At 39.7% G+C, this 24,718-nt stretch overlaps 1 protein-coding gene and 11 non-coding genes across 14 annotated transcripts in view; 5 read left to right on the forward strand and 7 right to left on the reverse strand.

The window, feature by feature from the left end:
* Window positions 1–4,801: 4,801 nt before the first annotated feature.
* LOC120569733 lies at window positions 4,802–4,916 on the reverse strand. Its single transcript, XR_005640955.1, has one exon. It is a non-coding gene; the product is annotated as a U5 spliceosomal RNA (small nuclear RNA).
* Window positions 4,917–5,506: 590 nt separating this feature from the next.
* LOC120569752 lies at window positions 5,507–5,621 on the reverse strand. The gene has a single exon (XR_005640964.1). It is a non-coding gene; the product is annotated as a U5 spliceosomal RNA (small nuclear RNA).
* A 401-nt stretch (window positions 5,622–6,022) lies between these two features.
* On the reverse strand, window positions 6,023–6,135 carry LOC120569795. Its single transcript, XR_005640975.1, has one exon. It is a non-coding gene; the product is annotated as a U5 spliceosomal RNA (small nuclear RNA).
* A 772-nt stretch (window positions 6,136–6,907) lies between these two features.
* On the reverse strand, window positions 6,908–7,022 carry LOC120569742. The gene has a single exon (XR_005640958.1). It is a non-coding gene; the product is annotated as a U5 spliceosomal RNA (small nuclear RNA).
* A 397-nt stretch (window positions 7,023–7,419) lies between these two features.
* LOC120569800 lies at window positions 7,420–7,532 on the reverse strand. Its single transcript, XR_005640977.1, has one exon. It is a non-coding gene; the product is annotated as a U5 spliceosomal RNA (small nuclear RNA).
* A 777-nt stretch (window positions 7,533–8,309) lies between these two features.
* On the reverse strand, window positions 8,310–8,424 carry LOC120569746. The gene has a single exon (XR_005640961.1). It is a non-coding gene; the product is annotated as a U5 spliceosomal RNA (small nuclear RNA).
* A 1,857-nt stretch (window positions 8,425–10,281) lies between these two features.
* On the forward strand, window positions 10,282–10,396 carry LOC120569765. The gene has a single exon (XR_005640968.1). It is a non-coding gene; the product is annotated as a U5 spliceosomal RNA (small nuclear RNA).
* Window positions 10,397–11,305: 909 nt separating this feature from the next.
* Window positions 11,306–11,420, forward strand: LOC120569778. The gene has a single exon (XR_005640972.1). It is a non-coding gene; the product is annotated as a U5 spliceosomal RNA (small nuclear RNA).
* Window positions 11,421–12,390: 970 nt separating this feature from the next.
* LOC120569812 lies at window positions 12,391–12,504 on the forward strand. Its single transcript, XR_005640981.1, has one exon. It is a non-coding gene; the product is annotated as a U5 spliceosomal RNA (small nuclear RNA).
* Window positions 12,505–14,217: 1,713 nt separating this feature from the next.
* On the forward strand, window positions 14,218–14,332 carry LOC120569789. Its single transcript, XR_005640974.1, has one exon. It is a non-coding gene; the product is annotated as a U5 spliceosomal RNA (small nuclear RNA).
* Window positions 14,333–14,820: 488 nt separating this feature from the next.
* Window positions 14,821–14,935, forward strand: LOC120569727. The gene has a single exon (XR_005640954.1). It is a non-coding gene; the product is annotated as a U5 spliceosomal RNA (small nuclear RNA).
* Window positions 14,936–21,567: 6,632 nt separating this feature from the next.
* Window positions 21,568–24,718, reverse strand: part of vps54 (VPS54 subunit of GARP complex) — a 67,486-nt gene continuing 64,335 nt past the window's right edge. For all 3 annotated transcript variants that reach the window (XM_039803634.1, XM_039803641.1, XM_039803626.1), the window contains 3 exons: window positions 23,626–23,733; window positions 23,424–23,518; window positions 21,568–22,453 (listed from right to left, as the gene is read on the reverse strand). In XM_039803634.1, the coding sequence (XP_039659568.1) occupies window positions 22,348–22,453; window positions 23,424–23,518; window positions 23,626–23,733 (309 nt within the window). In that variant the 3' untranslated portion in view covers window positions 21,568–22,347. The remainder of the gene's footprint in view (window positions 22,454–23,423; window positions 23,519–23,625; window positions 23,734–24,718) is intronic.

Below are 24,718 nucleotides of genomic sequence, written 5' to 3' on the forward strand. Positions count from 1 at the left end.
TTTAACACTTATTTTGAGAATTCATTATGTAGACAGTTTGTAGTATTTTGACAGTAGGTATGTATACAAGTTTACTTCATTCACACTAACCGACTGTTGAGGAGGGATTGTCCTGGGCCTCTTTGCGTCCTCCTTATCTGCTATTATCTGTACACAGACAACAATTATTTAATTGTCACAGTGTGCAAATACATATTTAAAAATATTTAAAAGTCAGTAAAAAGTATGCATATGAAGTGGGAGGTTTGGATCCAAAATATATCAAATCATATAATAAGTAATCCTTAGCATGCAGGTCACAACATCGTCAACAACTATCAAAATGTGATTCTTACGAATTGATTTTCATATTTCCTTTTCTGTGCGAACCTTTAAAACAGACAGATTTTCTTAAATTACATGTTAGAGATTAAGACGAATAGTAATTACATCTATATGTATAATTTTGGCTTTGTTATACATTTTTATGTTACAGTTGTACATGTGATAATGAAATCAGACACACCTGACAACTGAATGACCCGACAGGAGCAACAGGCACCACCATGTCCTGATTGTGTCCATGTCACCCTAGAAATACAACATTTTAAACAATGAAGTCATGTTCTACAAAAACAGTACTGTAATATGTCTGTAGATTTTATGGGCACTTACAGTTGTGAAGTCAAAATCTGCCCCCAGCACAATGTAAAGAGCATACTGTAATAAAAAAGAAAACGTATTGGTCTGTACTAGTCTTGGAAAAACATACTAAGCTATATTCCCCTGGTATTTAAATAAAATAACAGATCCACAGCTAATATGTTGTCAGTTCAATTATATTTAACACCCAACACAACATTTGAGGACAACACACAATACCATTAACATGAAGATCCTATAGAAGAAGCTATAATTATAGTGCCATACACACACACACACACACACACACACACATATATATGCACACATACATATACACACATACATATACACACATACATACATACATACATACAATACATACATACATACATATATACATACATACACATACATACATACATATATACATACATACCTGGAGTGAGTTCCGTAGGAACATGCACAGATTGAAGGTCAAAATGACACCATCATCAAAGTTATGCAAACCATCCTTATACTCCTGGTATCTGTAAAGCATCCCACATTGGCCACACTCTTTGCAGTAAGTGCTGAGACCTGAGAGGAGAGGAGAGGAGAGGAGAGGAGAGGAGAGGGAGTGGGGTGGGGTGGGGTGTGAGTCTATTTATTGTGGGGGAATAAGTGATGCTGAACAACAAGTTAACAAAAGATTTCAGCTTACCTTTCAGAACACCAGTCAAAGACACAATCTGTGCTTGACTTGTGATGACAACTGGTGGGCCAAGAACTATGTTTCCTGGACATGCAGAGCACACAGTTTCCAGAGGAATAAGCTACATTGGACAGTCTTCATTTCGGACAAATAGGACATCGTCAGGTAAGACAGATGGGTATTTTTTGGAAGAGTAAATGTATGACACCATTTTTTTTAGTCTGTCATCTTCAGGAGGATATGTGATGCCCCTATTTTCAGGTAATGGCTCTTGTTCAGTCGTCTCTGATGTCCGCTCTGTGCGCCGTACCTTCCTGAAGAGGTGCCTCTGTGTCTCAAATAAATGCCATTTGGCCACATATTTATGAATGCATGACATTCTTGGTTTTGAACATGGGCAATGCCAGGTATTCATACTTTTATCATATGTCACCACAACTCGTCCCAGTCAGCTGTAATAACTTAAATTCGGTTCATAGACTGATATGTACCGTTTCAGCTCTGATTTCAAGGTGACATTAACAGAGACTGGCACACTGGCAGTAGTTGCCTGTGACTGGAGCTGGAGACACTGCTGTTTCCTGTTTTCTCCAAACCACTTGTTTTCCACCATATCAGTAAGAGTTTCTTCACTCAGTACAGTATTGGTGGCAATAGCTGAACAGTAGTCAAGAGAGCGGACATGATGGCATTGAAATGTCTTCAAGCCACTCCTGACAGCAAAGTCACTGGCATGTTGGCACTCACTGGACTCACACTTGATTTGGTGCTCTTTCCCCCAAGTTCTCTTTTGGACATGAAGAGGTACAAAAGCTCTAAGAAACGACTTTTTCACAGCATATATGCCATTCTTCTCATCAATGCATACAGCATCTAGATGGGAATTTGCAGTGATGTCTCTGACAGCTTTATCTGTGTGTTGTCTGTAAATGTGCTTCTTGATATTTTTTCTTTGGAACTGCACATTGAGGACAAAGTACATTTGGTAACTTTGCACGGCGCACTCTGCAGGGAGGGTTGTCCAGGTTAGCAAGAAGGAACGGCAAGAAGGATTCTGGCGGTGGGTCTTGGGGTCTCTCTGCTGGGTCTCTTTGTCCTTGTATTTCACTATACTGTACCTGACACAGACACACACAGGTTTGAAAAACACACTAAACATTCACACAGATAGTTTTCTTTATAAACAGACACACATATACTCACCGATACAGGCAGTTTGTCAGTGCTGAGATGAGGTAGGTTCACAGATCCTGCTGCAGAGAATTGACAATCAACTAAAAGCATTAAGTGAACGCAGCCAAGTGCAGCTCCACAGAAAATGCCTCTGTATAGCCTGCCTTTTTATTGTTGTCTTGAGGTAGAAAGGACAGTGGAAGTGACCACTGCTTCCACTCCTGCAGGCGTGGTGGCATTTTGTTATGAAGAAATCTATGAAGGGACAAAAGCATTACGTGCTTACCCTATAAAATAAAGCAACTAGTATGTAAAGTTACTATTAGTAAGCTTACTAAGTAGCAGTAGTTACAAACAAACAAATGATAATGGCATAGCACAAAGCTGATGGAGGGAACTAACCTTCATGTTGAATGGCATTCTTTACATGCACCTCCATGTGCTGCAAAACCTTTGCCCTACACCGGGGCTTGTATATTGAAGTGGGGCAAAGGGGACAATGATGGTCGGTACAGCACACCGTGCATCGTGTCACCTGCAGTGTGTTATTTGTTTTAAAGACACTGATGTGCACCTTAAAGACAATCACAGAAAGAAACCATCAGAGTCTGCAACCATAAATTGCTCTAGGTAACGTTAGTTAACATTCGCTAACAAATGTCAACCAACGCTGATGCAGGTTTCATCAAATGTACGTTAACATCAGGGACACAACAATAACATCCAGAAATCAGCAAACTATGTATGGCTAAAATTGCTACTTTAACAGTTTAAACGTTTTTCAATTGATTGCAACAAACGTGGTCACGAACTTACCCGTGACTCTGGTGACTCCATCTGGAAATCTGGAAAATAATTCGCGATTTTGTATTTTTGACCCTCTGAACTTACCGTTGGAAAGCCTCGGCATGAGACGGGACGCCATGACATGGGACGCTCCAGGCTGCAGCCATACCCGCCTCTAGTGGACAGGAGGCTTTAAGAGGCTTTAAGGCTAGTGAAATAAATCACACACGTGCACAGTGAATAGTGCTCATGTATACTAAGAATGGGATGGATCAAATAAAGATTGATGAATGTGTGTATTGTGTTATTGGGTATTGGGGAGAGAGTGCTTGGGAAACTGAGGATGTGCTGGGAAAATATGGCACAAGTTGGGTGTGCTTGTGTAACTATGGCCAGGGGGTATGTGGGTTATTTATGTATTTAAGTTTATTTGAATAGGGACAAGTATGTTACATAAACTCATGTTACATACTACAACATTTTAGCCGAAGCTAATTCTCAATGTCAGTCCCTAGTGGGCCTTTACATAAAGTTCAACAATATATAGTTAAAATAAACATAATGATACAGTATAACACAATAACAACGAAACCGACAGTTAGTGGTCACATTTTTGACCTCTGATTAAAGAGTCTTTGAGTTTGTGTTTGAAAAGGACCCAGTTTGACTCTCCTTTCAGTTCAATGGGTAAACAATTCCCAGCTTTTGTTCCTTGTATAGAGAAAGCTGATTGTCCAAATGAAGTACTACATTTCGGTATCTGACAGTTCCCGTTCTGAGCTCCTCTAGTCCTTGAACCCACAGCCATGAGAGCAACTATGCACTCACTCAAGACCTGCGGGGCTTGCTGATTTAAGCATGGTTGGGGAACACTCAACACAGATTTTTTAGTAAGGAACAATATTTTTTCCACACTTTTTGGACTAAGCCCGTTTCTTTTTTTGCTCACAAACTCTCCACATTTAGAGAAAATGTATTCAGAGGGAACAGATGACGCCGGCTGACACCATACATTACATACCTTACCAGGAGCGATCAGAATAAAGTTTTCCCACGTCAGAACGACCTCTCTTCCTAGATGCTTCCATAGTAGGCTAATGAAAATAAATCGATACAAACAAACTAATGCTACTACGAACCAAACGCAATGTTGTGCATTAAAGTTATTACGCTTTGAGCTCATGTTCCTCACTCATGGTTCACTGTAAACAAAGGACGAGTATTGAAATTATTTGAACCCGTCACATATATAAACTGCCTACAAGGTCGACTTCATATAATTGCGCCAAAATAACTGTGGAGATAAGAGACAAATATAGAAAAACGTGTAGTTTGTATAACTTCCACACATGTGCCAAGCATTGTGCTCACACTCACTCTACGCTTACTGCCAATGAAATGCGGTCCTGACTTCTTCTTGATTTACAGGATTTATAGAAATAGATTTCTGTCTTGACAGAAACAGTTTTAATGTAAGCATATACATCTGGCTAATGACATTTCAGTTTATTTTTTACACTGAAAGACAGCCCTGCAGTATGCAGGGCATCAAAAAATTGTTTGGAACTCTTAATGTTCCTCTCCACGGAAATCTTTAGTAAAAGGCGAAAGATTTATACGTTCTGAAGAGAAACAAGAGCGTATTGCAGCGTTGTGGTGAAGTGAGCGAACAGATTCTCCGCCACATGTTCCTCACTTATGGTTCATTGATAAAAAAAAAAAAGTAGGCTCCGATTATTGAAATTATTTGGAATCCTCACAAATATAAACTGCCTCATAGCGAAGACTTTAAATAATCGCAATGAAAATAAATTGATACAAACAAACTAATGCTACTACGAACCAAACGCAATGTTGTGCATTAAAGTTATTACGCTGTGAGCTTGAAACGAGGCGGTGCCAGTTGTAGTGCAGCAGCTGACTGGTCCGCGTGTGGCGGTGGCGCTGCGAACCACTCAGCTGATTCATTCAGAGAATGAAGCAGGTGCTGCTCCGGACGTCATGTCACGTGATGTTTCCGTACCAAAGCAACCTTCGGAGCAGTGCTTCAAATGGAATAGTTAATGGGTTAGGATTATACCATCACTGTATTTTAGCCTTTCATACGCTAGATTATTTTACGATTATTAGTGAAAGATTGCTGAAGCAGATGTAGATCTCACTTTACAAAGTTATATCAGACGTAAGACTTCATAACAAAACCCATCTCCATTTATTTTTACATTGTTGGGAAGCCCCGCATAATGCAAGGCATCAAAAAATTAGTGGAAACTCTTAATGTTCCTCTCCACGGAAATCTTTAGTAAAAGGCGAAAGATTTATACGATCTGAAGAGAAACAAGAGTGTACTGCTGACTGTTTGTGAAGTGAGCGACCATATTATATTCATAGACAATGTGCAAAACTCAGACTCATGGATGGCTGCTACTTACGATTCTTATTCTTTATTTTATAAAGGACAACACACATTAATTAACATTTCTGTAAATGGGCCAGTGTTAGCCAGACGGCGAATTTTCAACTGTTAGTCCTTTGGCCAGATGATTTTAGACCCGCTAGCTTTCTTTTTTCTTAAAAGTGTTTATCTTTTTCGAAGTTTGTCGCTTATTTGAATTTTTTTTGTCACTTATGGTGCATACATATTCTTCAGAAACGCAAACACACTTCTCACCCACGCACATGGGCAGTTTCACAGCTCTTTAATGATAAATTGCATCATATTTTTGTTTAATTTATACATCATTAGGAAACCCCACAGTAAGCAGGGCATCAAAAAATTATTTGAAACTCATAATGTTCTTCTCCACGGAAATCTTTAGTAAAAGGCGAAAGATTTATACGATCTGAAGAAAAACAAGTGTGTATACTGCAGTACTGTGAAGTGAGCGAACAGATTCTCCGCCTCATGTTCCTCACTTATGGTACAGGAAGTACCTGAGCTTTCTGGGGGGGGGCTCCTAAGAAGCCTTGTGCTGGAGAGAAGCGTATACTATGTGCTTATAGTGTCACCTATTCATGCTTATTTGGTTTACGTTATGTTTCCTTGAATGTTATGGTCAATATGTCATCTTTTCTTGATTTTTGTCTGGGTATGTGGTTCGGGGGGGCGTGTTCATGTTGTAAAATGTGTTGTATATATACCGTAAAAAAATGAATAAAACTTGTATTCATAAAAACTATCAAAGTTACTTTTAGTTAACTATTCTTGCCTTTCTTCCTTCTTTCTACCGTCCTTTTTCCAAGTTTTTGTCGCCTTTTTTCATCATAATTTAAATGTTTTCCAGGTAAAAGGCTTTTTTTGTCTACCAAATATTATTCGCGCTGGTTAGGGGTACATGGCTTAAAAAAAACTGTTCAAAGGGGAACATTACTGAAAAAGCTTGAGAACCACTGTGTTTAAACTATACAGACAGAAGTCAACAAGACACCACACAGACAGCTAGAGCAACCGATAAGTTTGTCAGTAAGCCATATGCAAAGCTACAGTGAGCAGCAAGACGTTAGTACATACCACAGAGATTCTTCAGGAACGCAAAGACACTGCTCACCAACACGCATGCGCAGTTTTACAGATCCATAAAGTTACGCTGCAAATCCAAGACACAACTTCGTTTAATTTTCACATAATTAGGAAGCCCCGCAGTGTGCAGGGCATCAAAAAATTAGTTGAAACTCTTATTGTTCCTCTCCACGGAAATCTTTAGTAAAAGGCGAAAGATTTATACGATCTGAAGAGAAACAAGAGTGTACTGCTGACTGTTTGTGAAGTGAGCGACCATATTATATTCATAGACAATGTGCAAAACTCAGACTCATGGATGGCTGCTACTTACGATTCTTATTCTTTATTTTATAAAGGACAACACACATTAATTAACATTTCTGTAAATGGGCCAGTGTTAGCCAGACGGCGAATTTTCAACTGTTAGTCCTTTGGCCAGATGATTTTAGACCAGAGCTTTTTTTTCTTAAAAGTGTTTATCTTTTTTCGAAGTTTGTCGCTTATTTGAATTTTTTTGTCACTTATGGTGCATACATATTCTTCAGAAACGCAAACACACTTCTCACCCACGCACATGGGCAGTTTCACAGCTCTTTAATGATAAATTGCATCATATTTTTGTTTAATTTATACATCATTAGGAAACCCCACAGTAAGCAGGGCATCAAAAAATTATTTGAAACTCATAATGTTCTTCTCCACGGAAATCTTTAGTAAAAGGCGAAAGATTTATACGATCTGAAGAAAAACAAGTGTGTATACTGCAGTACTGTGAAGTGAGCGAACAGATTCTCCGCCTCATGTTCCTCACTTATGGTACAGGAAGTACCTGAGCTTTCTGGGGGGGGGCTCCTAAGAAGCCTTGTGCTGGAGAGAAGCGTATACTATGTGCTTATAGTGTCACCTATTCATGCTTATTTGGTTTACGTTATGTTTCCTTGAATGTTATGGTCAATATGTCATCTTTTCTTGATTTTTGTCTGGGTATGTGGTTCGGGGGGGCGTGTTCATGTTGTAAAATGTGTTGTATATATACCGTAAAAAAATGAATAAAACTTGTATTCATAAAAACTATCAAAGTTACTTTTAGTTAACTATTCTTGCCTTTCTTCCTTCTTTCTACCGTCCTTTTTCCAAGTTTTTGTCGCCTTTTTTCATCATAATTTAAATGTTTTCCAGGTAAAAGGCTTTTTTTTTGTCTACCAAATATTATTCGCGCTGGTTAGGGGGTACATGGCTTAAAAAAAACTGTTCAAAGGGGGAACATTACTGAAAAAAGCTTGAGAACCACTGTGTTTAAACTATACAGACAGAAGTCAACAAGACACCACACAGACAGCTAGAGCAACCGATAAGTTTGTCAGTAAGCCATATGCAAAGCTACAGTGAGCAGCAAGACGTTAGTACACATCACAGAGATTCTTCAGGAACGCAAAGACACTGCTCACCAACACGCATGCGCAGTTTTACAGATCCATAAAGTTACGCTGCAAATCCAAGACACAACTTCGTTTAATTTTCACATAATTAGGAAGCCCCGCAGTGTGCAGGGCATCAAAAAATTAGTTGAAACTCTTATTGTTCCTCTCCACGGAAATCTTTAGTAAAAGGCGAAAGATTTATACGATCTGAAGAGAAACAAGAGTGTACTGCTGAACGGTGGTGGAGAGACCGACCAGATTCTCCGCCTCATGTTCCTCACTTATGGTTCACTGTTACCAAAATACGATCATTGGTTTTATTTTGCAATCGCCACAAGTATAAACTGCCTACAACGAAGACTTGAAATAATCGCATCAAAATACTGTTTAGATTAGAGATAAAGGTAAAAACGGTATCCTGGTTTTAACTAACACAGGAGCGCTATGCATTGTGGGAATATGGCGCCCACGCCTCGCTTTTTAAATTGCGTCTGGAAAACGATTCCTTTTCCTTTCGCCAAAACATTACGTGTGAGTGTTTAAATAAAGTGATGGTGTGAAATGCTTGCACCATAAATTGGTTACATTCGTTTTCTTCTGCTTACAAGCATCCACTCGCAAACCAAACAGAGATTAATTGTCTGTCAAGAGAGTTCAGTTCCTGGCCCGGGAAAGTGGGAATCCGACTTTATTGTGAGAATATCAGACATTTAACTGTCGGCTATAATCTATTTCTAGCTAGGTGCATACTTCATGGCAACAATATGCATACTTAGATTTTGATTTGTAACGAAATTACGAAAACATGACATGTTTTTTTTTGTGTGCAAACATTACAAACATGTTATACAGTGTTTGAACAATTCGGCATCATACTTACAAAATATCAAAAAAGATATTAATTTCCATCCAAGGAACATTAAAACGTTACTTGATGATAAAAATAAAAAATAAAACTCAAGAAGAAAGGCACTGCAAAAACATGAGTTTAGTTTATCGTAAGGATCCCCACTAGATGATGCCTAGACGAGCAGCTAGTCTTCCTGGCGTCCAAAACAACATTAAATCAGACATTACAACAGACAACAATAAATCAGACAATATTAAAACATTCCATGACACATACAGGAAAAGACGAGAACAAGTATAAACTTAATAACCAGGAAATAATAGTATCTGTAGAACAACACTATATTACACAGCATGACACATGGGCTTAGAGTCAACCTCTACCTCACAAAGACAAAGAAGGATAACGAATATGTATTACAACAAAAGAAAATAAGGTTTAAAAAAAATTACTTAAGAGATTATTCCATGAAAAAATAGCTCTGTATAGGACAGTTTGTTTCAGGTAACTGGAGTTTTGTAGAGGTGGAGTCTTCTGCCCTCTACTGGCTCCTCTAATGAAATTAGTCTGTGTTTATCTGAGCTGCGACATGAGGGCAGCTGCAATCATATATAGGCCTATATATCATATATCTAGGATTATAGCTGCCCTCATGTTGGAACAAACTTAATTTTCTCCTGATGTGTCTGTTGAAAATTTATAAAATAATGTTGAAAAAACAAATAAATAAAAGTGACAAAACGTGCAGAAAAAAGATGACCAAAAAGTTGAAAAACAAACTTTGCAACTTATCATTGAAAGAGTTGTGAGACTGCCCATGTGCGTGAGTGAGAAGTGTGTTTGCGTTTCTGAAGAATCTGTATGCATCATAAGTAGCGGCGGTCCACAAATCGCTCATAATCTGTGTTCACGTTCACTTCTCCCGTTGGAATCAACACACTCAGGACGGGAAGTGGGGCAACCCACGTGACACAGATACAGGAAGTGACTGAGTTGGGGCGTCTCGGTTTACAAGCTACACTTTGTTACATTTATCTCTCACTTCCACAGTATTTTGGTGTGATTATTTAAAGTCTTTGATATGAGACCGTTTATATTAGCGAGTATTCCAAATAATTTAAATAATCGGAGCTGCTTATTTTTTTATTTTATTTTTTTTTTTTTTATCAATGAACCATAAGTGAGGAACATGAGGCGGAGAATCTGGTCGCTCACTTCACAACCTGGCAGGAATACGCTCTTGTTTCTCTTCAGATCGTATAAATCTTTCGCCTTTTACTAAAGATTTCCGTGGAGAGGAACATTAAGAGTTTCAAATAATTTTTTGATGCCTTGCTTCATGCGGGGCTTCCTTTCAATGTGAATAATAAATGAAAGTCCGATTCGTCTGAATTATGAGATTATAACCTCATAAATGAGAAGTGTTTCTGCTAAAACAGTGATCTATCCCAACGTTATTCCATCAAACAAGGGGCCTGGACTGCCCCAAAAATGATCTTTAAAAAAAGCAATCTCTCTAGTTATCGTTGGACCCACCTTCTTATGTGCTGATCTATTCCCCTTAGGATTGATCCAAACTTTGAAGTGATAGTTTTAAAGTCACTAACATTAAAAACTGTTAAGCTTATGATAGCTTGCTAACTGTTAGTAGCCTAGCCTTACGTATTTGTACATTATCTGTTTAATGAAACCGTATAGCTATTTTAGTAAGCCCAACTAGGTGTCTTATATTAATTGTAGAATTAACAACTGACATTAGGCTATAATTAATCATAGCCAACAGATCAACTTCAAAAGATGATAAAAGCTTGTTGTTGCATAAACCTCTAAGTGTTCCTGCAGTTTTCAGTGAGTGGCTCTATAGTTTACATCCATGGACTCAGGTAGCATGGAGCTGCAGTACCGGAGGCTGCACTCTCAGGACCGCAATCCTAGGGCCCTAGTTTTTCACTACAGCGTCACCTACTGAAGTGGGTGACCAAGATGTCAGGACCGCATTTCATTGGCAGCAAGCGTAGCGTGAGTGTGAGCACAATGCTTGGCGCATGTGTGGAAGTTATACAGGCTACACTTTTTTTCTACATTTGTCTGTTATCTCCACAGTTATTTTGGTGCAATTATTTGAAGTCGACCTTGTAGGCAGTTTATATATGTGACGGGTTCAAATAATTTCAATACTCGTCCTTTGTTTACAGTGAACCATGACTGAGGAACATGAGGGGGAGAATGTGGTCGCTCACTTCAACTCAGAAAATCATACGCTCTTGTTTCTCTTCAGATCGTATAAATCTTTCGCCTTTTACTAAAGATTTCCGTGGAGAGGAACATTAAGAGTTTCAAATAATTTTTTGATGCACTGCTTCATGCGGGGCTTCCTTTTTAAGTGAAAAATAAATTCAAATGCCGCTGGAGTTACGTGATACTTTTAATACATCATATGAAGTCACACGTTATACGTTCCTTATTACATTCATCTGGATTTTTTATTTAGTATGTTTACTTTTATTGTCCATATTATTCATGAGCATTTGTTGTTGTATCATCCTGTTTATGATGTATGTGTATGTTGTGTGTGATGTCTTTAAGCTACTGGGACCTTGAATTTCCCCTTGGGAATCAATAAAATGTATCTATCTATCTATCTATCCATCCACCCATCTATCATGAATAGAGAACTATTTCTGCCAAGACAGGAATCTACCCCTATTAATTAAGTTACTCCATCAAATAAAATGCCTAAATGGTCTAAATGTTTCTCCATGAAATGAAGCTGCCTTTGAGTGCAGTGAGAAATGTCCCGATCTCAAATTAAAATGCTAAATTTTGGGGTTAAAGAACACAACAGGAAGTGAAAATGAAAAATAAAGGTAGATTCATGTAGATTTAAACTTTTGGAGTTTCTGGCTTTAACACGGTCTCGTTCTCTGACAGATTTGTTGTTGTAGTTGAACATGATTCCTAAAAAAATAACCCATCCAGAAACACGTGATGTTTGGAATATGAAGAACCTTTTGAACAATACAGGAGAATCATTATTTCCTTAACATTAATAAAAGGACATTCGCACCATAACAAGATGCATACAAATTCTCCAGAATGTTGTTTTTTATTTTCACTTTTTTGTCGCTTTCGAAAGATGACAGTAATCATAACGTTCAAGGAAACATAACGTAAACCAAATAAGCATGAATAGGTGACACTATAAGCACATAGTATACGCTTCTCCCCAGCACAAGGCTTCTTAGGAGCCCCCCCCCCCCAGAAAGCTCAGGTACTTTCTGTACCATAAGTGAGGAACATGAGGCGGAGAATCTGGTCGCTCACTTCACAACCAGACAGCAATACGCTCTCGTTTCTCTTCAGATCGTATAAATCTTTCGCCTTTTACTAAAGATTTCCGTGGAGAGGAACATTAAGAGTTTCAAATAATTTTTGATGCCTTGCTTCATGCGGGGCTTCCTTTCAATGTGAATAATAAATGAAAGTCCGATTCGTCTGAATTATGAGATTATAACCTCATAAATGAGAAGTGTTTCTGCTAAAACAGTGATCTATCCCAACGTTATTCCATCAAACAAGGGGCCTGGACTGCCCCAAAAATGATCTTTAAAAAAAGCAATCTCTCTAGTTATCGTTGGACCCACCTTCTTATGTGCTGATCTATTCCCCTTAGGATTGATCCAAACTTTGAAGTGATAGTTTTAAAGTCACTAACATTAAAAACTGTTAAGCTTATGATAGCTTGCTAACTGTTAGTAGCCTAGCCTTACGTATTTGTACATTATCTGTTTAATGAAACCGTATAGCTATTTTAGTAAGCCCAACTAGGTGTCTTATATTAATTGTTGAATTAACAACTGACATTAGGCTATAATTAATCATAGCCAACAGATCAACTTCAAAAGATGATAAAAGCTTGTTGTTGCATAAACCTCTAAGTGTTCCTGCAGTTTTCAGTGAGTGGCTCTATAGTTTACATCCATGGACTCAGGTAGCATGGAGCTGCAGTACCGGAGGCTGCACTCTCAGGACCGCAATCCTAGGGCCCTAGTTTTTCACTACAGCGTCACCTACTGAAGTGGGTGACCAAGATGTCAGGACCGCATTTCATTGGCAGCAAGCGTAGCGTGAGTGTGAGCACAATGCTTGGCGCATGTGTGGAAGTTATACAGGCTACACTTTTTTTCTACATTTGTCTGTTATCTCCACAGTTATTTTGGTGCAATTATTTGAAGTCGACCTTGTAGGCAGTTTATATATGTGACGGGTTCAAATAATTTCAATACTCGTCCTTTGTTTACAGTGAACCATGACTGAGGAACATGAGGGGGAGAATGTGGTCGCTCACTTCAACTCAGAAAATCATACGCTACGCTCTTTTTAAAAATTTAAAAAAAATTTGTATCTCTTTTTTTATAGAAGATGTAAGTAATACATCATATGAAGTCACACGTTATACGTTCCTTATTACATTCATCTGGATTTTTTATTTAGTATGTTTACTTTTATTGTCCATATTATTCATGAGCATTTGTTGTTGTATCATCCTGTTTATGATGTATGTGTATGTTGTGTGTGATGTCTTTAAGCTACTGGGACCTTGAATTTCCCCTTGGGAATCAATAAAATGTATCTATCTATCTATCTATCCATCCACCCATCTATCATGAATAGAGAACTATTTCTGCCAAGACAGGAATCTACCCCTATTAATTAAGTTACTCCATCAAATAAAATGCCTAAATGGTCTAAATGTTTCTCCATGAAATGAAGCTGCCTTTGAGTGCAGTGAGAAATGTCCCGATCTCAAATTAAAATGCTAAATTTTGAATATGAAGAACCTTTTGAACAATACAGGAGAATCATTATTTCCTTAACATTAATAAAAGGACATTCGCACCATAACAAGATGCATACAAATTCTCCAGAATGTTGCTTTTTATTTTCACTTTTTTGTCGCTTTCGAAAGATGACAGTAATCATAACGTTCAAGGAAACATAACGTAAACCAAATAAGCATGAATAGGTGACACTATAAGCACATAGTATACGCTTCTCCCCAGCACAAGGCTTCTTAGAGGCCCCCAGAAAGCTCAGGTACTTTCTGTACCATAAGTGATGAACATGAGGCGGAGAATCTGGTCGGTCACTTCACAACCAGACAGCAATACGCTCTTGTTTCTCTTCAGATCGTATAAATCTTTCGCCTTTTACTAAAGATTTCCGTGGAGAGGAACATTAAGAGTTTCAACTAATTTTTGTTATGCCCTGTTTCATGCGGGGCTTCCTAACAATGTGAAAATTTAACAGAATCAGAACTTTGCTTTGCAACTTATCATTGAAGGAGTTGTGAGACTGCGCATGTGCGTGGGTGAGAAGTGTGTTTGCGTTTCTCAAGAACCTGTATGCATCATAAGTAGCGGCGGTCCACGAGTCGCTCATATGGAATGTGTTCACGTTCACTTCTCCCGTTGGAATCAACACACTCAGGACGGGAAGTGGGGCAACCCACGTGACACAGATACAGGAAGTGACTGAGTTGGGGCGTCTCGGTTTACAAGCTACACTTTGTTACATTTATCTCTCACTTCCACAGTATTTTGGTGTGATTATTTAAAGTCTTTGATATGAGGCCGTTTATATTAACGAGTATTCCAAATAATTTAAATAATCGGAGCTGCTTATTTAAAAAAAAATTTTTTTTATCAATGAACCATAAGTGAGGAACATGAGGCGGAGAATCTGGTCGCTCACTTCACAACCATACAGCAATACACTCTTGTTTCTCTTCAGATCGTATAAATCTTTCGCCTTTTACTAAAGATTTCCGTGGAGAGGAACAATAAGAGTTCTAAATAATTTTTTGATGCCCTGTTTCATGCGGGGCTTTCTAACAATGTGAAAATGAATCTAAACGTGTCATTATGGATCTGTTTGACTGCCGATGTGTGTGGGTGAGCAGTGTGATTGCGTCTCATTCCCCCCCCCCACCCTCTCCTTATGCTACGTTTACACGTGGCCGGCTGTTTACATAAACGGACATTTCAACCTCTCGGTTTTCAGAAAAGTTTGCGTTTATATGTACCAGTGTGTGTATATATGCCGTCAATGCAGTCAAGAGCACGCCAGACCTGTAGGTGGCGGTGTAACGAGAATACTCAAACCCACGTTAGCCAATCAGAATCCAGACAATAGCAACAACAACAACCAATCACGTCCTCTTCCTCTCTCTCGGCTGCCTAAACCTCCGTTTGTCTCAGTTTACATGTAAACGAAGTTTTCCAAAATCTCCACTTTGGCCAGAGTTTTTAGAAATAATCGTTTTCTGTGATAAAAAAAAGGGTTTTCGTGTAAATGAGAGGTCAAACCGCAGGAACATATCTGCATCTTCCCTTCGTGTAAACGGGGCCTTAATATTTAGAATATTTCTCTGAAGCTGCCTTTTAGTGCAGTCAGAAATGTCCAGATCTCAAATGAAAATGCTAAATTTGGGGGCTGAAGAACACATCAGGAAGTGAAAAATAAAGATAGGTTTAAACTTTGGAGTTTCTGGCTTTAACACTGTCTCATTCTCTGAGAGATTTGTTGTTGACCATGTGTCAAACTCAAGGCCCGCGGGCCAAATCTGGCCCCTTGCAGATTTAGATCAGGCCTGTATATCAATTTGGGTTCACAATACATTTTGGCTCGCCTAGTTGTGCGCCAAACCAATAATGCCAAACGTAAATGCAATTACGCGTCATTCAAAAGCAGAATTTGGCAGATTTGCCGACTCTGAGACTCAGGGTTTTCATATTCAGGCTGAGAAACAGGTTGTAGTTAAAAAAAATTAATTCTCTGATGGCTAAGGAACTCTTTTGGTGACTTTTGTAGGACTTCATGTCAACAAAAATGCGACAAAAAGCGTACAAATAATGTCAGAAAAAGCAACAAATTTACAAAAAGGTGACAAATGTCTGAGAAAGAAAGAAAATACAGGAGAATAATTATTTCCTTTACATTAATAAAAGGGCATTTGCACCATAAAATGATGCATACAAATTCACCAGAATGCAGGACGGCCTGTATATCTTGTATATCCAAGCTAAATTGGTATTGGAACATAAATTCCCCAAAGCTAATTGATATTGAATCTTAAATGTGATCGAACCGGGACCTTGTGAATAGAGCTGCACAATATATCGTTTTAAATCGTTACCGCAATATCAACTGGCGCAATGTACTGCGACATATTGCGATACACTCAGAGATTTTTTGTGTTAGTTGAAAGAAAAGATCAGTAGAAAATTAGTTTAAAAAGAAGCTGTCAATTCCTTTTTAGTGGATGCTTTTATATTCAATTCAATGTTCAATTTGTTCACTAAAGTAACGTTGGAAGGGATTTCCTTTCGTTTGTTTTAAATTCAACAAATAGTTTGTTGTATTTTAGCTGAATACTGAAAGTTGCAGAAAGGCAGAACTGAGTACACTTTAATGTTTATCGCACAAAATATCTTTATTGCGATATTCAACAACCTTATCGCCTATTTTCCTCATATCGTGCAGCCCTACTTGTGAATTGCATAGATTCATGAAATCACTGGCGATACCCAGCCCAGCCCTAGTGTCGGTACGATATCCCACAGAGTAAAGAAGTGCAGCACACAAACAGACGAAGGACACCAAGTTGCTCCATCATCCTGTTTTATTCACATCAGGTTTGAAGGATTCAAGACATTTGGGATTCTCAGACATGCAGCCTCACTCTCTCACACACACACACACACAATCAACCAATCTCACACACACACACACACACACACACACACACACACACACACACACAGTGGTATGGTAGGCACACTGTAGTGGAGAGCTCAGATGTGTCGTCTCAGATCAAACGTAGGCACTTCTGAAGCAGACACTGATGATAGACGATGCTTTTTGTTCTCTGCTGCGGTCACATCACACACTCCGACTCGCTCCGACTTTAAACTGTCGTTATTTCACGAAAACAGGATATTATCTCGGAAAAAAAACTAATAATACACCTGTTGTTTTAAAGTACTTTAGCTGAATAATGCAGTGAGACGAAAATCAAAAGAGAAGCTGCCAGGTTTTTACTAAGCTCTGGTATCCGTTCTTATTTTAGAGCTGCAAAGATTCATCGATTAGTTGTCAACTATTAACCCTCCGGTTGTCCTGGAGTCAAATTTGACCCATTTTCAAAGTTATTTTATTTCAGAAATATGGGTTTCTTTACAACCAAATTGCAACAAAATAACTTGGATGCATGCATGTGCGTTGTGGGAACCCATAAGACATTCCTCGCAGGTCAAATTCATGATTACTTTCATTGAATTCTGGGTGTTTTTATTCAATTTTATAGCATTTGAAAAATATAATGGTTTTAGATTAGTATATCCTGACTAAACTTTGACATAAACTAGCCTGTGATCCACTCAAAATCCAGTGACCTTAACTATTAGTCAAAATAACTCAATTTCTGCTTTTTCTAACTCAAAAATTAGGTATAATGTCATTTAAATTAGGTTTATTGAAGTGGTGCAGTCTATACTGTACTATTATATATATATATATATATATATATATATATATATGCCAGAATCTGCCTTTGGGGGGCATATCATAGTGGGGGGTCTGGGTGTCCTCCCCCAGGGAAGTTTTGAGCATCAACGACTTCATTTCCTGTATTCTGATACACTTTTATGCACCAATTTACAGTGGAAATCCCTTTATTTAGCCTATGTGAAGAAGAAAAACAGATGACAATTCAAAATATATCAAAAATATAATGTTAAGTATGTTGTTGTGGGTCATTGGGTATTTTTAAGTGGGTATATGGAAATCCTGGAGCTTTCTTAGTGGGTATATACTGCGTATCACGTAGACTACACCACTGGTTTATTGACCATGAATAAAAAAAAAAAGTGCCAATTTTGACCCTGAAGGACAACAAGTTCAGGGTGGACGACTCAAGGGTTAAATTAATCGGCGACTGTTTTGATAATCGATGAATCTGTTTGAGTAATTTTTCATGAAAAGTCAAAATGTCTCAGATGTCAGCTTGTTAAATGTGAATGTTGTTCTAGTGTCTTCTCTCCTCTGTGACGGGAAACTGAATATTTTTGAGTTGTGGACTAAACGAGACATTTGAGGACATCGTCTTGGGCTTTTTTGGGGAAACACCGATCCACATTTTTCACCATTTTCTTACATTTTAGTAGGGTTGGGTACCGAAACCCGGCGCTAATACGGCACCGGTGCCTAAGCGACCGGTATCTACCGGACCGAATCAAAACGCAGATTTTGGTGCCAATCAAATGCCTTCTGCGCTGCTCTCTGATGCTCTGAAACAGACGTTAGAGGCAACAGGAGCATCGCTGCACGTGACGCTAGTTAACACTACACCTGACAGCAGGTAACGTTAGCCTACCGTTAGCTAGTTAACGCTACACCTGACAGCAGGTAACGTTAGCCTACCGTTAGCTAGTTAACACACCTGACAGCAAGTAACGTTAGCCTACCGTTAGCTAGTTAACACTACACCTGACAGCAACGTTAGCCTACCGTTAGCTAGTTAACGCTACACCTGACAGCAAGTAACGTTAGCCTACCGTTAGCTAGTTAACGCTACACCTGACAGCAAGTAACGTTAGCCTACCGTTAGCTAGCAGCTGGATTAAACACTGTTAAAACAGCTAAACGGTGTAAAGGGTGACTGTATTTCACTGGAGAGGATTCAAACATTGGTACGTTAAGCAGCGTGCCGCTGCCGTTGTCAGAAAAACACCAGACGGTGCGTTCACTTGAAACTAGTAAGCCTCGTGGTGCATTCAAAGTTATTGTAAAATACCCTATTACCCCATTTTATTTTAAGTATCGGTTCAGGCACCGATATCGGAAAAATCCCAAACGATACCCAACCCTACATTTTAGAGACATCAGTTCATCCAGAAAATAATCCACAGTGAAGATAGTTATTAGCTGCAGCCCTCTCTAGTTTCCTTGCGTGTATTTTGGGAGCTAAATTTGGGAGCTAAATGTCACCTCACTTGACAGCAGGTAACGTTAGCCAACCGTTAGCTAGCAGCTGGAGTAAACACTGTTAAAATGCTGACAGCTAAACGATGTAAAGGTTGTCTGTATTTCACTGGAGAGGATTCAAACATCAGGACGTTAAGCAGTGTGCAGCTGCCGGTGTCAGAAAAACAACATAGACGGTGCGTTCACATGAAACTAGTAAGCCTCGTGGTGCATTCAAAGTTATTGTAAAATACCCTATTCCCTATTTTTTAAGTATGGCACCGGCACAGTTTTAAAATGTCGTTTTAGCACCGGTATCGGAAAAAACCCAAACGATACCCAACCCTACATTTTAGAGACCAAACGGCTCATCCGTTCATCCAGAAAATAATAACCCACAGTGAAGATAGCGGTTAGTTTCAGCCCCGTCTAGTTTCCTTGCGTATATTTTGGGAGCTAAACGCTGCCTGTAGTGTTGACGTAGGCTTCAGAGACCGAAGGTGATGTGACCCGCAGCTGGACAGATGTGTTTCGTATTTAGTCGGAGCTCAAAAAAAACTTCAACTTGACTCAGGAACAGAAAATCTGACTTTTGATAGCTTGAAACGGCAGTTTTTTGCGCCCCCGAGAGCCTGAACAAGGTCGGTGATTTGATTAACCCTCCTGTTGTCTCTCCTGTGTCAGAAATTTGGGGTTTCTTTTAACCAAATTGCCAAAAAATGAACACGGATGGTTCCATTTAACGCTCTTCTCAAGTAAAATGAAGGATCAGTTCACTACTTTCATTACAATTTTGGGTGTTTTATTCAATTTTATAGCATATTTCTGCTTTTTAAACTAAAAAAAAAATTAGGTTTAGTGTCCATGAAGTCCAAGAATAAGTGTAAAACTCGTATGGGGTAAATGTAAAAGTGAGAAAAATGTTGAAAAAAGGGTCAGAAACTTAGAAAAAAAACAAAAAATAATTAAAACAAAATAAATAATGCGACAAGTGAAAAAAAAGTGTTTGTGTGTGTTGTACGTGTTGTTGTACGTGTGTGTGTGAGTGTGTCTGTTGAGTGTGTGTGTTGTACGTGTGTGTTGTGCATGTGTGTGTGTGTGAGTGTGTCTGTGAGAGTGTGTCTGTGTGAGTGTTGTACGTGTGTGTTGTACATGTGTGTGTGTGTGTGTGTGTGTGTCTGTGTGTGTGTTGTACATGTGTGTGTGTGTGAGTGTGTGTGTGTGTTGTACATGTGTGTGTGAGTGTTTGTGAGTGTGTCTGTGTTGTACGTGTGTATGTGTGTGTGTGTTGTACATGTGTGTGGTGTGTTGTACATGTGTGTGTGTTGTACATGTGTGTGGTGGTGTGTGTGTTGTACATGTGTGTGTGTGTCTTGTGTGAGTGTGGTGTGTTGTACATGTGTGTCTGTGTGATGTGTGTTTGTACATGTGTTTGGTGTTTTGTTGATGTGTGTGTGTTGTACATGTGTGTGTGTGTGTATGTGTTGTGTTGTACATGTGTGTGTGTTTGTACATGTGTGTTGTTGTATGTGTGTGTGTTGTGTGTGTGTGTGTGTGTGTGTGTGTGTGTGTGTGTGTGTGTGTTGTACATGTGTGTGTGTGTGTGTGTGTGTGTGTTGTACATGAACAAAAAGTGCCGGAAGCATAGAGACATTTTTTTTTGAAAAAAATGTGTCCCATCTTCTTTATCCGGGAGGACAACACAAGGGTTAACGAGCAGTAATACATCACGTTGTGCAGGCTCGTTGCTCCTGATTTAAAAAGAACAGCGAGAGGAAGATCTCATGTAGATATTTAGAAAATAAAAATCAGATTTTCTGTTCCGTTTTTTGAGTCGTTTCAGCTTCAGATGAAACCAAAAAGCTCTCGCTCTGGTCATGCAGATTAAATAAAACTACAGTAGGAGGGAGGACAGCAGTTTGAGTTAACAGCTGATTTTTCATGCTTCACGTTCTGCGATTAACTACGCGTAGAAAATTACCTTCGTCTCAGGATCACACCTCGAGAAAACTTAATGCATAATTGGACAGTTTAAAAAAAAAAAGTGTAAATGAAGAGTGTTTTTTTTTTTTGAAGAGTTGGGATGCTTTCACAGTGTGGATGTTTGTTTAAAGGTCCCATGACATGGTGCTCTTTGGATGCTTTTATATAGACCTTAGTGGTCCCCTAATACTGTATCTGAAGTCTCTTTCCTGAAATTCAGCCTTGGTGCAGAATTACAGCCACTAGAGCCAGTAACCTTGCACCATATGACCTCATAAGGAGAAGGTTCCTGATTGGTCCATCTGAGCTTTCATTTCCTCAAAGGCAGAGCAGGATACCCAGGGCTCGGTTTACACCTATCACCATTTCTAACCACTGGGGGACCATAGGCAGGCTGGGGGGGAACTCATATTAATGTTAAAAAAACCTCATAATGTGACATTTTCATGCCATGGGACCTTTAAAGTTTTCAGGAAATTAACTCTTCAATTAGACAATTTTCTGAGTTCCTAAAGGTCTCAAAACGGTCTTTTTTTTTTTTTTTTTTTTTCTTCCAGACCTTAAAACACAAAAAGTCTGGAAAATATTCTTGTTCTTGAGTATAAAAGTTTAAGAATCCATTTTAACCAGTTAAGACCCAAACCCAGCTGATGAATAAATGAATGAATGAATGAATGAATGAATGAATGAATGAGTGGAGGAGGAACCCTGATTCTCTCAGAGCAGGGAAGGAAGGAGAAAATGAAATCATCACGTTATCTGAACCCTGAATCCTTGGCTGTGAAGTTCCAGCTAAAAGTCCGCGAAAACAGCGACAGCAAAAAAAAAAAAAGTCAGTTTCAGAGTGCGTCGATGATCAAAAATCCCTTCAGCTCCAACATCTGGAGAAAAAAAAAAATATTGGTGTAGAATGCCTTCAAGACGACAGAAAAATAAATTACCCGGCCATTTTCTTAAAACATTATCCACACTCTTGGCTCCCACTAAAAACCGTCTCTAATAATTTACCGTTGAATTGCACACAGTGAGACGAGGCGATCAGCTGCAGTTTTTTAAGGAGGCTCTGTGTGTTACTCGATAAAGTCTTTTAAGGTGGAGCTGTTCAGGAAGCCGCCAGCTGCTTTCATTCTCCCGGTTTTTGTGGGGTTTTTTTTTTGGTCCCTAAAGCCTGCGCCACTCTCGGCCGGCCAGCTGCCGAGCTCGGCCCCCCCCCACCCCTCCTTCCCCCCCGCCCGTGTGTCTCCGGGGGTCGCTCGCTCGGTCCTGGACGTCCCGCCGTCGGCGTCCTCCATCACCTCTTCTGCTCCCAGATCTCGACCATGTTCAGGTCCAGCCGGTCGAGGCTCTTCAGCGCCTGGACGTTCTCCGTGTAGAACGCAACGTCCACCACCACCAGCCTGCACACAGTCACACTGTCAAATAGCAGAGCCTGTCTGTCTGTCTGTCTGTGTGTGTGAGAGTGTGTCTGCGTCTGTCTGTCTGTGTGTGTGTGTGTCTGTCTGTCTGTCTGTCTGTCGTGTGTGTGAGAGTGTGTCTGCGTCTGTCTGTCTGTGTCTGTCTGTCTGTGTGAGTGAGAGTGTCTGCGTCTGTCTGTCTGTGTGTGTGTGAGTGTGTCTGTCTGTCTGCCTGTGTGTGAGAGTGTGTGTCTGTCTGTGTGTGTGAGTGTGTGTGAGAGTGTGTCTGTGTGTGAGAGTGTGTGTCTGTGTGTGTGTCTGTGTGAGTGTCTGTCTGTGTGTGAGAGTGTGTGTCTGTGTGTGAGAGTGTGTGTCTGTGTGTGAGAGTGTGTGTCTGTCTGTGTGTGTCTGTCTGTCTGTGTGTGTGAGTGTGTCTGCGTCTGTCTGTCTGTGTGTGTCTGTCTGTCTGTGTGAGTGAGAGTGTCTGTCTGTCTGTCTGTCTGTCTGCCTGTGTGTGAGAGTGTGTGTCTGTCTGTGTGTGTGAGTGTGTGTCTGTGTGTGAGTGTGTCTGCGTGTCTGTCTGTGAGTGTGTCTGTGTGTGAGAGTGTGTGTCTGTCTGTCTGTGTGTGTCTGTCTGTCTGTGAGTGTGTGTGTGTGTGTGTGTGTCTGTGTGTGTGTGTGTCTCTGTGTGTGTGTGTGTCTGTGTGTGTCTGTGTGTGAGAGTGTGTGTCTGTCTGTCTGTCTGTGTGTGTCTGTCTGTCTGTGAGTGTGTGTGTGTCTGTGTGTGTGTGTGTGTGTGTCTCTGTGTGTGTGTGTGTGTGTGTGTGTGTGTGTGTGTGTGTGTGTCTGTGTGTGAGTGTGTGTGTGTGTGTGTGTCTGTCTGTGTGTGTGTGTGTGTCTGTGTGTGTGTGTGTGTGTGTCTCTGTGTGTGTGTGTGTGTCTGAGTGTGTGTGTGTGTGTCTGTTGCAGTTACCCGTTCTGTGGTCCTCCGTCATTAACGACCCCGAGTCGAGCCAGCTGTCTCTTCAGGTGCAACTTGAAACTGGCATTAATCCTCAGAAACAACATCTGCACGGGAGAACACAAACCTGTTGACACTGAAACCTCCAGACACACCCGAACGCACCGCATCCAAACCCATCGTATCAACACAACAGACCAGCGTCGAGTCTCACCTGCGTCTGTTCTTCAGGTAAGAGTTCAGAAATGGCTTCGTGCATCTTGGCCATTTGTTTACAGACGTTTCTGAAGCAGGCCGACGGCATCGGAGCCTTCACTTCATACTGAGGACACAACAAAACATTCAGCAGCTCAGATCACATCTGCACAACACAGCTGGCAGTAGGGCTGTGCTCGATTGAAAAAATTGAAAAATTGATGAAAGAACGCTGAGAAATGTAGGAAATAAAATGTCAAAAACATCGAGAAAAAAAAAAAAAAGTGACAAAAACATCGGGGAAAAAAGTGACAAAAATGTAGCCTGACAAGCCAGACCCACATCCAGATGTTGAGGTCTGGGAACTCCCCATTGGTCAGGGCTCAATCTGAGGGGGGCGGGATAAACGGTTGTCTTTCAAATTCCCCTCTGCACGCAATAGGATAGCGCTCCAACCAATCAGAGCAACGCTAGCTGATATATTCAACTTTAAACTCCCAACACATCTTCCTTTTTTAAGAATGACTTCAGTGCCGTCATTATGTTAAGCCCCGCCCACCGACTCTACACACGATGTGATTGGCCTGACCAGAGTTTGGTTTTTCCAGCTCGCAAGCCAACGGAGAGTTGCTAGACTGACCCTGGCTGCACATTACATTTGCTGCCGCTAGGGGGCGTCTAGATTTTATAGGCTAACAAAAATGTCAAAAAAGTGCAGAAAAAATTGACAAAAGTGTCGAAAAAGATGACCAAAATGTTTGGATTTTTTTTACATTTTGACCCAGTAAAACAAAAAGTTGCATCATAGTCGACGGGGAAGACAACACGAGGGTTAAGAGGGGAATTAAATTTGAAACAGCATTATTATATATATATATATATATATATATATATATATATATATATATATATATATATATATATATATATATATATATATATATATAGCACACCTCATTCAATGTGTTTCTTTTATTTTCATGACTATTTACATTGTAGATTCTCACTGAAGGCATCAAAACTATGAATGAACACATATGGAATTATGTACTTAACAAAAAAGTGTGAAATAACTGAAAACATGTCTTATATTTTAGATTCTTCAAAGTAGC

The sequence above is a fragment of the Perca fluviatilis genome, chromosome 1 (assembly GCF_010015445.1).
Source record: "Perca fluviatilis chromosome 1, GENO_Pfluv_1.0, whole genome shotgun sequence".
In the NCBI taxonomy this organism is placed as follows: Eukaryota; Metazoa; Chordata; class Actinopteri; order Perciformes; family Percidae; genus Perca; species Perca fluviatilis.